General features: G+C 43.5%; 1 protein-coding gene across 1 annotated transcript in view; it reads left to right on the top strand.

Moving 5' to 3' along the window:
- The first annotated feature begins 1,975 nt into the window (after positions 1-1,975).
- mao (monoamine oxidase) overlaps positions 1,976-11,814 on the top strand; it is a 37,365-nt gene continuing 27,526 nt past the window's right edge. Inside the window, exons 1-2 of the mRNA XM_018697333.2 lie at positions 1,976-2,053; positions 5,258-5,459. Coding sequence (XP_018552849.1) covers positions 5,405-5,459 — 55 coding nt within the window. The 5' untranslated portion in view covers positions 1,976-2,053; positions 5,258-5,404. The remainder of the gene's footprint in view (positions 2,054-5,257; positions 5,460-11,814) is intronic.

Here is an 11,814-nt window from a genome sequence, read left to right as displayed (position 1 = left end):
CAGAGAAAAGAGGCATTTTACTGGACTGCACCGAGCTCTAGGTGCCTCCTTAGTTAAAAAGAGAAACTCACATCTGTGTCTTTAACATTCCATTAAAATGCCAGACATGAAACATGGACAACAGCCATACATGTGCTGGACGATATGTCCAATATGACTATTCACCAACTGAACATTTGTTCAGAGCTGAGGTTTGTGATGGAGCTGTCAGCTCATAGTTTGCTGAGAAAATATGAATACAGTAATGGCAGTTGTGCTACACTCAGATGATAGGGGCACTGTTTTTCATATTGTTTTTCATTAAAACACTGAATCAGTTTTTCCTGGCTGTAATCATTCCTCCTGTTCATAATGGCCATTTAAAGATCCACACCCAAAGCAGTTTCAGTGTAAATGATGGGAGATTCACAGTCCTTGGTTTTTGTAGAGTTGAGCTGTAGTTAATACGAAGCTTTCACAGTCTGGGCTAGCCAAATCAATCTATACATCGCCGTCATCTCCAGTCATTCAACTTTATTTAAACTCAAAGAATCATTGAGGGCATGTCAAGAGGACACACAAACAGAATAAATACACACCAAAACGATTAACCAGAAAACAAACAACAGGAGACCACAGTCAAAAACATTCAGCAGCAGGGTAGTTTGTGATCATGGTTTTAAATTGTGTTTAGTTGTAATCTGTCTTGTTAAATGTTCCAAGTGTGTGCAGCACAAAAACCAGAGGCCGTTTTCACAACGTTAGTGTTTGCACGCGAGACTTGGAGCATCAGATCAGAAATACTGACTGTAGGACCAGTTTGATAAGGAAGTGATGTATGATGGCATATAAATACAGAAAGTGTCAGAGATGCCCTCCCAACATTTTCATACAGCATCAATGGGTGGAATAAATGTCAGCAGTGGTGGATCTTACCAGTGACGATCTCACAACTGCAGCTCAGCATGGAAATCTGTGAAGCAGCTGTAAGGACATGTTTTATTTGTCATATTTTGAACTATTACTATGTTGTTGTTCATCAGCAGCCTCCCCCTGAGTGTCCACAGGAAGTTGTTAACAGATTAATAAAGGGTTACCAATAGATTAAATATAGAAATATATACATGTAGAACAGAGGGAGGTGAAAGTGCAGGGAGAGGTTGTTTTGTTTTAAACTACAAAGAATGAAAGAGACTAAAAAGGTGAATCAGAGATACAATTGTTAAACAGGGAATAAACAGCAGGGTTTGAGGTTTCTGTGTATGTTTACATGTCAGTGTCATGTTTTAGGAAAATGTAGTTCATAGTTTGTGTTTTGCTGACAATGCTAAGGAGCAAACAGTTCTACTGGAAAGTGTTTTTATGGACCTCAGTGACCACAGGGAAATATTTATTCTACACCACTTATTCACTCATTTCCCCACACACATTTTCCCCTTTTGTAACCTGATTTTCTTCCACTGCAGGAAGAAAATTTGTGGAAACTTTTCAGGCCAAGGTAGTTGTTTTCTTTTTGTTTTTAGTAATCAGAGTCTTTATTTACCCAGAAGATATACAAGTCCTGCCAGATAACAGAAGAAACAGAATATTTTAGCTGAGGTCTAACTCTCTCCGTCTACTGCTGCCCTCTGCTGACCAGCCCCTCTCCACACACCTGTGGTGGGTTTGATGCGGGACCTCGTTATCTCTGTGCTGGTCTCAGAGTCATACTGTGAAAATGACAGGATGTTAAAGGAGGGCGGTTCAGTCTCTAGCAGGACAGGTACAGTGTAACTTCCTCAGCACACTCATAACACTCTGTGTATCCTGTGGTGTGTTTAGTGTCCTGCTGAGTCCTGAATAAAACCTAATGTAGACAAAAAGACTGCAGTGTGTTCTCATGTTTCTCTGTAGCAACTTCACCTCCCACACACATTGTCATGGAGACGTCTGCTCCCTCTGTCTCATGTAAATCAGACAGTACTCCGTCACCTGTGCATCATTAGCTCATCAGTCAGCGTGACCTGCTGTCAGCCTCCACAGCTGCACCTCGTCACCTGATTAACATTTTGAATCAGCATCAGAAACACAACAGGTAAGACATTTGCACTGAATTTCTTCTCAAGTTTAAAGGCTTCTTTTTTTCAAGTGACATACTTGTGATTTAACAATGCACCATCTTATTAAACTACAGGTTGCTGGTGATTATTTGAGCATATAAACAGGATAGCTATGGAGAAAAATAAACTCTCCCTATTCAAAACCTTCTGCTTCAAAGTACACAGTCAAATTCCAGACATTAAGGTGGTAATCTGAACCTTTCTGCAGTAGCATAAGACAATAATAATAATGGTGCTTTACAAAGAGGTTAACTGTACATGAGGAAATGTTTGATTTATTTTCATTTACATTTTTGTGCAACAACATATCAAGACAAGGCTGAGCTTGTTTTGTTGAGATGTACAGTGTTCATTATGGTGGCTGATATTAAAATCTTCAACAAGAGGAAATATGAGGTGTAACTGAAACCACATTCATATGTAACCATCTACAACATAACGTGACAGTTGCTGGTTTGAGCTGATCCTCTGTATCTCATCACTTCTTACTCCATCACATCATTAATGTAAAATCAGAATCCACTTTACTGGCCAAGTATGTTTGTTCATATGAGGAATCTGTTTCAGATCAGTGGGCAATGTAATAAGGTACATCTACTGTATATACAAACAGTAGGTGGTTCTGTCCACTATATGTGCATGTATACACCTCTATGTACTGTATACAGCCTGCTTGTGTTTATATGTGGCAAGTGATGGATGATATACACATGTTGTTGCACAATGTGATTATCAAACTAATAGAAATGTTATTTAGAGGTGAGTGGATGTTTTAGTATTACAGTCCTTGAACAGGTGTTGCTCCTGATCACATGACTAACTGGTCATCAGAGTGACGGCAGGTGGGAGGAAACAGTTGTTGTGTTTGGTTTGTTTTGGTGTACGGTGCTCTGTAGTGCCCAGCAGAGGCAGGAGTTGGAACAGGTGGTGTCCAGGGGTCTGCAGGGGTACTTCCTGACTCTGGAGGTGGACAAGGCCTGGATGGTGGGCAGTTTGGCACCGATGATCTTTCCTGCTGTCCTGACTGTCTGCTGTTGACTGTTCTGGTCTTGTTTGGTGGCTGAGCCAAACCGGATGGCAGTGGACGTGCAGAGAACAGACTGATGAGGCAGGCTGAACTTCCTGAACTGGCACAGGAAGTTCAACTTCTGCTGGGCTGATGTTGGATACCCATGTCAGGTCCTGGGAGACTCTGGAACCCAGAGACCTGCTGAATATGGTCACAGGGTGGGGGCAGTGTTTGGGGCTTCCTCCTAAGTCCACTCCTCAGCTCCAGGTTGTTGTGGTAGCTGCACCAGAAAGAAGAGCAGTGAGGAGAACACACATCCCACACATGGGAGGGGAGGGAGTGTCAGCGCCGACTGTGCAGGTGTTAGATGTGATTTTCCTCAGCCTCACCTGCTGCTTCCTGTCTGTCAGGAGGTTGGTGATGCACTGACAGCTGGAGGCTGGTTTTACACAGACATGATTTTAAAAATGGCGTCAGTGAAAGTCAAACTGTGGCCTGTGGACCAAGTCTGGCCCATGAACAGGAACACCTGGCCCCTTGACAAAAATATAAATGGTGTCTTTTCATAGTTCAGGTGGTGCAGTGATTAGCACTGTCGCCTCACAGTAAGAATGGTTCCAGGTTCGAGCCCTGGGTTGTCTCTGAGTACTCCAGCTTCCTCCCACAGTCCAAAGACATGCAGGTTAACTGCACATGGAGCTGGAGAAAAAGTCTGACTGGAATAAATGAGAAATACAGATCTATGTTTCCACTGTGTTTCTATAACATTATCATCTCTACTCACCAATGTTTAAAATGCTGTCTGGGATTTATTCCAGGGCTGTTGTATTGGATTACATTAGACTGTACAGGTGTTGTCTGGTAACTCAGTGTATGTAAAGGCTGTACACTGTTACTGTAACTCCCCCCATCTTCTCCAGTCTCTTCCACACTGTCCTAGTCCCTGTAAGGACGGGGATATGCTAGCGTGGGACTTTAGTAGCTTATTCCATAAATTAGATCAAATGAGGATTAGGATTAACCACAATCAATCATGGTCAGGTTAACCCACTAGAGGGCCCTTAATTTAGTGTCAACCCACCTGAAAATCTGCATTGGAAATAATATTTGCAAATATGATTATAGCACACCTTCTATAGCTCCTGATCAGCTGAGATTTAGAGAAGCTCTGCTGTAACAAACTGAGTCAATAATTACATCAGACAGATCATTTTACAGAGAGCCAAAGAATAAAACAAGTGTTTGGGTGATAAATCAACTGAGCCAGCAGCAGGCAGATTGTATAGACCCTCTACAGGTTCAACTCTGCACCTGAGGCTCTGTTTTATTTCTCAGTTTAACTCCAGTTTAGAAACAAATTGTGAAATGTACAGACATGCAGAACGTTATCTTTGGGACTCTTTGGTCTGTGAGAGCAGGAGCACAGTATCTCTGTTCCAGCAGATGCTCAAACGTCTCACTGCTTTGCTGATATGCTTCAACCAGCATGATATCAGCAGCTCATGACCAAGCTGTGTGCACACCATACAGCATGTGCAAAGATCAGCTCCTGGCTACTTGGAACCAACCAACCACAAGAGGGCGACAGAAACCAAAGAACAGGCCTGCAAGTACCTAGGAGGATATTACACTGTAAAACAACATGTCAGTCAAGTTCAAAGCCTTTGAGTTATTATCTGCAGGCTGTAAAGGCCAGTAACTGAGTGGAAAATAGGTCAAATGAATTCAGCTTCAAACTTCCACTTCTATCAGACGACAGCTTCAGTTTACCAGACTGCAGTGACTGATATTTGAGTTGAAGTGGGATGTGAGACTTTGGCTGTAACTCACAGGCCAGAGAACATTCTGTCATTGTTGTTCTGGCATCAAACATGCAGTCTTAGTGTTCTTCTAATACTGTAGCAGCTCCTGGTTATTGGGAGCAGAGCTCTGAGGCAGGAGAGCTGTGTGCAGATGTTTAAACTGATTTTCTTGATAGAGAGAAAAGTGTTCTATTAGAATGAAATGATTTACAGCAGTGGATCAAAGTTAGCTTGCTTTGATACACGCAGCCAATAACAGTTCAACTGATAAGAGAAGACCTTGGTTCAGACGATCAGGAGCGAAGTCCTCAACTGTTGAGTGCTTCCTGTAAAACACACAGGGTCCAATAATCCTCTCTGTCCACAAGGCAGTGCGCTGCTCTACTATCGGTGGGCGGAGTCTGCAGGGAGGGGGCCTGGCCGGAGCTTTTAATACAGATGCGCTCCTCCGAGCGCCCTGCGTTCAGCGGCGAGCGGACACGGCAGAGCCGGGGAGAGACACGCAACACAGCACCATGACTGCACCCAGCAACACCTATGATGTTATCGTGATCGGCGGAGGCATATCAGGTGGGTGCAGCATCAGGAAACTTTATTGTGCTCTGCAGGGACTGATGGAGACAAACGCTGAAGATAAATTGGCTGAAACCAAACCGCCGCTCCGCCTGTAGCGGTCTGATGCGCCTGGTGTGAGGAGACTAGACAACTGTTGCACAAAAACCTGTCGTGTGTTGTTGCCCAGAAGTGTTGTCCGGAGCTGTTCCTGCAGTCTGCTGAGAGTGAGAGCAGAGGTGTATTTGGTAGAAGGCGGGTTTTTCTGCTTCAAGGTGTGCCATCCAGTTTCTCCGTGTTCACGTCTCTTCCGTGAGGCTCTGGCTCCTTCCCTGTCCACCGCTGTATCTCCACAGCAGCGCCTGTTAAGTAACAGCTAATCAGCCGGAGCATACTTTGTATTACATAAGAGGAAGGTGTGTGTGTGAGATAGAGAGATAGATAGAAGATAGAGAGAGAGAGAGAGAGAGAGAGAGTTGGGGGTCTCCTTTTAAATACGATTGTCAGCTTGTCATAAAAGTTGCCTGCTTGTTTTTATTTTGTGTGTGAGCCAATCAGAGACGAGGTGTGATGCTGAGGATGAATCCGCCTCCAGGTTCAGTGAAATCTGTTCCCCTGTCAGCAGCTGATCTGCATGTTGGAAGGTTTGCAAACACTGCTGCTCCTGCTCCCCCGCAGCGCTGATTCACACACACACATTTGCATTGTTGCGTGTTAATTACTAATTATTAGCATGGCTGCATGATAACAGTAATATCAATAATAACAATGGTAACACACAGGAAGACAGAGTAAGCCCTTGCAGGGAAATGGACATGTGCCTTCTGGTCTCTCGTGGAAATACCAAAGGTTCTGCAGCTTCCTTGAAAGCAGACTGTCTTGTTAGGTAACGCTTTATTTCCGGTGAAGAAGGGGGTGTGTCAGTTCCTCCTCCAGTGAGAATATTCCCAGGAACAGCAATGTATTTTATTTTTGTGGCTTCTGTTTTGCCTTTCCCAGGCCTACACCCCAGACGGTCAGCCATGATCACTGTCACTGCCATTAGACTGAGCCGAGCAGCATTTCATGTTGCAGTAAACAATGTACAGTCTCCTGGTGGGAGCAGAATGATGAGAGGACAGAACTGGAGATTTTGATTGAAACGTCTTGTCGTATGACTAATGTGAATCACTACTGTTCCTGGCTCACGTGTGTGTGTGTGTTTCTGCAGCCACATACTATATAAACCACTATGACACTTCTGCAGATGAGCAGTCAGACTTTTAGGTGCAAAGTACAGCAGGAGGATTTAAATGCCTTGTCAGCTTGTTGTGTTGACTGATGGTGTTTGGCCTGACAGTGATGGCACCTCTGTCTGCCCCCCCCCCCCCCCCGACCACCTTCCGTCCTTCATCCTCTCTCTGTTAGACTGACAGCTCAATCGACTGTTCGCCTGCCTGCACGTCCGTCTGTCTGTTAGACAGTGAAGAATTTAGGTCAGTGTCAGTTCAAATACCAGTCAAACTGAAAAACAAATGCTTCAGAAAAAAGTTAATGTAATAACACTGGCAGACAGCAACCCCCCCCCCCATCCTGCCTCTCCTCCCTTGTGTCACATTAGGGTCTTGTAATTACACCATTTGTTTATACTGCTGCCCTTTACTGGCTTGCAATGAGGTCCACATATAACAATCACTGTCCAATCAAGGGCCAGATGAAACTAGGGGGAGAGGGGGTGCTCCTTTCTTCCCTCTCTGCACTGCGTCTCTCTCTCACCCTCTCTCCTGAGATGTGTGTTTGTCCTTTCGCCTGCAAATGCAATTGTCATTTTTTGTGCCTGCGAGCCACCCACCAGCAGGACTGCGCCCCTCCAGGGGGCAGACAGCACTTTTTCTGAGAAAACATTAAACACTTGTGACAGCCTGTTATCAAACCAGAAGCACAGAGGATGCCGAGGAAGCGGGAGGGGGAGAAGAGGAGGAGGGGGAAGGGGGTGGAGAGACAGAGGAGCGGAAAACAGAAATAATAGGGAAGAGAAGGAGGGAACCACTTCCTCTTGTTTTGTCTCAGCAGCTGTGAATGTGGGAAACGTGATGAGGCAAACTGGGAGAGAGAACTGAGGAATGAGACAGAAAGATCAGACTGTCTGAGAACTGGAGAAGGGAGAAAGGGAAATGAGTATTTGTCAGGACAGTAAATGGGGAACTTGAGGTGGCTGTGAAAACAGAGAGAGGATGGAAATGCTGAAACTTACAGAGTGAAAAGTAAGTGGTTCACCAGACTCACTGCTCCTGAGCTCACTAAAAATCACTGCTCAGGTCAATGCAGTTATCCACAATAAACCGTGCACTGGATGATTTAGAGAACTTGGCAGCACTTGCAGAGCCATAGGCCTATAAACTCTGCTGGATTCCTCGTCCTCTCAGAGCTTTACACAGATAAGTCGACAGTTAGTTAAATGACTATAAAATTACAGCATACTCAATAGAAATTACAGGTCAGTTCTCTTGAGGACGTTTTCTGTGTCTGCTTTGCTAAATTACTGAAAGCAGGATCACGTTTGTTTGATGTGTTTAGATAAGGACTATGGACTTACACAGATTTATATCTGATAATGTTGTTTATTCAATAATGTTTTTAGTGGCCTTTAATTAACGCCATTATCCATAAGTGCTAGACATGCTATATGTCACATTAGTTGAGACATCTCATTAATAACAGCAGGGCAGAGAGGATTGAACGCTGTAGGTTTTAGATCAGCAGAGATTCTAACTAGAACATTTTAAAAATGACTTTAAAGGAGAGTGTTGCAGAGTGGACATGGAAACCGAGACAGAGTGTGTTTTTTTTCCTGGGAGCTGTAGTTTTTTTCTGTGCTGACAAACTCCTGGAAGGTTTCAGTTTCTTGTAGTGACTGCAGTATTGGAGCTGATTTGTCTCAGAATATGGAAAATAAACTCCAGGAACAAGCCTCATTTTTAAGAAAGACCGATGACAGAAATGCAGAATGAGAGATTGTACTGAGAAGCTGGTGGATCAGAGGCTAGAGGGCAAATGACATCAGGACTTCAGCTCTCTATTAAAGATCATCAAACATGGCAACATGAATACAAGTCCAAATACTAGACAACCAACCTTATTTTTTCCTCCAAGTTTGGCTATAATTGTTGACACTCGTCCATCACTAAACAGCTCGTGTTGCTCTGTCTGAACTACCTCTAGTGATATTGCGGTGTTCCCAGATCTCAGCAGCTACTATCATAACTGATAGATTTGACCACATCATGCAGCGTTTGCATCATTTGAAGTCTTGGAGCTGCAGTGGAAGGCTGCTGCTGTTCTGTAGAGTTTCTGCACATTAACACCGGGGATCAGGTCAGTGGCATATGATGACGCGCCAACCCATGATGAGGCTTGTCAAGTAAGACAGCACCGGTGTGGGCTCGCATAGAAACAATATGTGTGGGAGCTATGACGTGCAGTCTGCACTGCTGGTGTCTGCTTCCCTTTAATTCTGTTTATTCAGCAATGTGTATATAGTAAAAAAGGACTTCACACAGAGACAGGGTTGATCTGGTGCTCTATGTCTGTGCTCAGGCTATTTTAGGTGTTTATTTTGTGGGTTTACTTGTTTGGTTTAGCTATACTTAAATGTAAATGTAAAAGTTCTTATGTTACCTGATACATAATAGGAGTTTTTGGTTTATTTTGCTTGTAGTGATGAACCTACAGAGACTAACCTGAGCCTACAGGTCCTTTCAGCTTTATAGAGCTTTATTGTGTTTTACAGCTCATTGTTTTACTGTTCTGGTTCACTCTCACCACTCTCATGGTGACATTTTCGGCCATAGCAGGCAGCTGTTGTCAGAAAAAAGCTCTAAAAAACTGTCCACTACACACTCAGCAGCAAACAGTAGACCGAGTCAGAGAGCAGCTGGTGAACACAGTGGCAGCATTCAGCAGCTAAAGAGCCAGAGATTTCCCTCAGGAGGTGGTGGAGACCAAACACAGAGCTGAAAGAGAGGAACACTGGACTTAGATTCATCAACACCACTACACATGAACATCCATGTTGCTCTGTAATTGCTGGACCCATAAATAAGCCAATATTTGCCAACAGTGTCACCATATCAACTTATTGACATAACAGATGACATATCAATATTAGCTTTATAGATGCATATCAAGACTTGGGCTCATGCTTACAGGTAAGGTTAGATGAAGGTGAGAGTAAAGCAGGGAGTGGTATTTGTGGGTCAGGTAAGAGTAAAACCTGCAGGGAATGGATGTCTCTGCAAGGTCCCTGACTGAAAACAACACTGAAGTGTGTGTTTCTGTGTTTATGTCTTAGTACCAGTGTGCCCGATGTGCTCCATTGTTCTTGTAAAAGAGTGCTGGTATTTAGAGAGCTGGGTGACAGCCAAGGACAACAGCTCTCCCAAAGGGCATTAGTGCCTGCCACTGTAATGAGAGCTGTAATGTCCAGAGAAACCCCGACTGTCCCTGTTGTCACTGACGACACTGTCGCCTCTTGAATCCTGAGCGTAACGTAACTCCTCACATCTTTCTCGACTTCCTTCTGATAGTCTTAAAAGCTGCAGGACTTTCCAGTTTTCAGTTTTATGACGTAACACTCTGCTCTCTGGTCAGTCCCATACTACCTGTCAATGACTCATGTTGAGGCTGCATGATAAACTGTCGGTCTTCACATCATATCCAAATGTTCCTAAGGTAGTGTGAACCCTTACCTTCTCCGACAGCCGATCTAATTTCTATCAACATGGCCTGCAATCCTAGAACACCACTTTCTCTGTCCAGCTGTGCAAACAAGAGAACCTGTTGGCTGAGCTGCCAGATATAATCATTAGATGGACAGCTCATGTGTGTTTCCATATGTCATTTTCTGCGTGCCTGCGCCTCTGTGTTTGTCTTGTGTGTGGCAGGTAAAGCCATGAGAAATGTGCAGCTGTAATCTCAGCCATGTTCCTTTTATAAATAATGACACTGATTAGTGAGAAAAGCACATGTAGCTGATGGAATGTTTGCACAACTGGAAAAGTCCTTGTTTCTACCTGTGATGTTACTAAGCGAGGGATTTGAGGCAGGTGTACCTATTCTCCTTTTCTCTTCAGTGTTTGACAGGCAGACTGCTTCGTCTTTGCGTCAGCTGTATTTATTGTTTGTATGAAGGTAAAGTCACTTTGCAGATTCTGGTGACACCACCCCACCCTCTTCCTGCCAAGACCCCTCTAAAGTATATTAATGAGTACTGACAACACTTATTTATTGCTATTTTTATTTTCATACATGCCTTCCTTTTTGAAGGTTTACATCAGTCTCATTCACCTGATGCCCCATATCCTCTCCCTAACATCTGAACATGAATCTCTGCAGCATATCAACCTAATCAATCAACCATTTTTATAATTGATTTGTCCTTTTTCATGTAAAAAAGCCAAACACTCTCTGGCTCCAGCTTCTCAGATATGAGGATGTGCTGGCTGGAGAAAACAAGTGCTTTGATACGTAACTTTGAGCTTTAGAAGAATGTGATTGTAAAACATGTTGGTTAATTTAAAAAAAAAAAAACAGCTCTTTAGATCAGTGAGTAGTGAAAATCACTGTGAGTTGCAGCTTGTCTCACTTTAAAGGTTATATCTGTCCACATTAAATCAAATGTTGTGTTTTGTCTTGCTTTAGCAATTAAAAAAAAGAAGACTGATACTGCTCTCGTGTCTGTACAGTAAATATGAAGATAATTTAGCTTAGGACAAGCAAGACCAGAAACAGGGGGGAACAGCTAGCCTGGCTCTGTCAAGCTGTAACCTATCTGCCTACCAACACCTCTAAAGCTCACTGCTTTACACATCATATCTTGTTTTTTAGTCTTTGCAAACACTGAAGTGTAAGAATGAGTTTACCTGATTTATAGTGGTTGTGTGCCAGACTGTTTCCTGGTCCCAGCTGAGAAATAGTCTGGCACACAACCTCCACATTTGGGTACTTGATACAAACAAGCTAACACTGTATCTGGTAAATACAGCAGTTTTTGCCTTCATACAGTATTCACTTCAAGGTAAGCTGGCTCATTGTACGACAGCGTGTGAATCTCCTGTCTGCTCTTTCTCACATCTGTCTGTGCTGAATTTCAAGCTATCATGTAACTGCTTGTCAATACCAATCCTCATTTTGTTGAACGTAAACAGCCAATCAGTGTCTCCGTGCCGAGAACATGAGACAGAGAAAATGTGATTGCTGCTGTGTCTTCTAAATGTCCCCCCACCCCCCTCAGATCAATATGGAGCCTTATAGGTCCCTGATTCAAGTGGCTCACGTGTCACTCAGCTGCTATTGAATTTTTTGTTTGTGTTCCTGTGAAGAGGACACATTACTA

Source organism: Lates calcarifer, linkage group LG1 (genome assembly GCF_001640805.2).
Source record: "Lates calcarifer isolate ASB-BC8 linkage group LG1, TLL_Latcal_v3, whole genome shotgun sequence".
NCBI lineage: Eukaryota > Metazoa > Chordata > Actinopteri > Centropomidae > Lates > Lates calcarifer.
The sequence above is the reverse complement of the archived record's forward strand: the minus strand, read 5'-3'. Positions and strand labels throughout refer to the sequence as shown.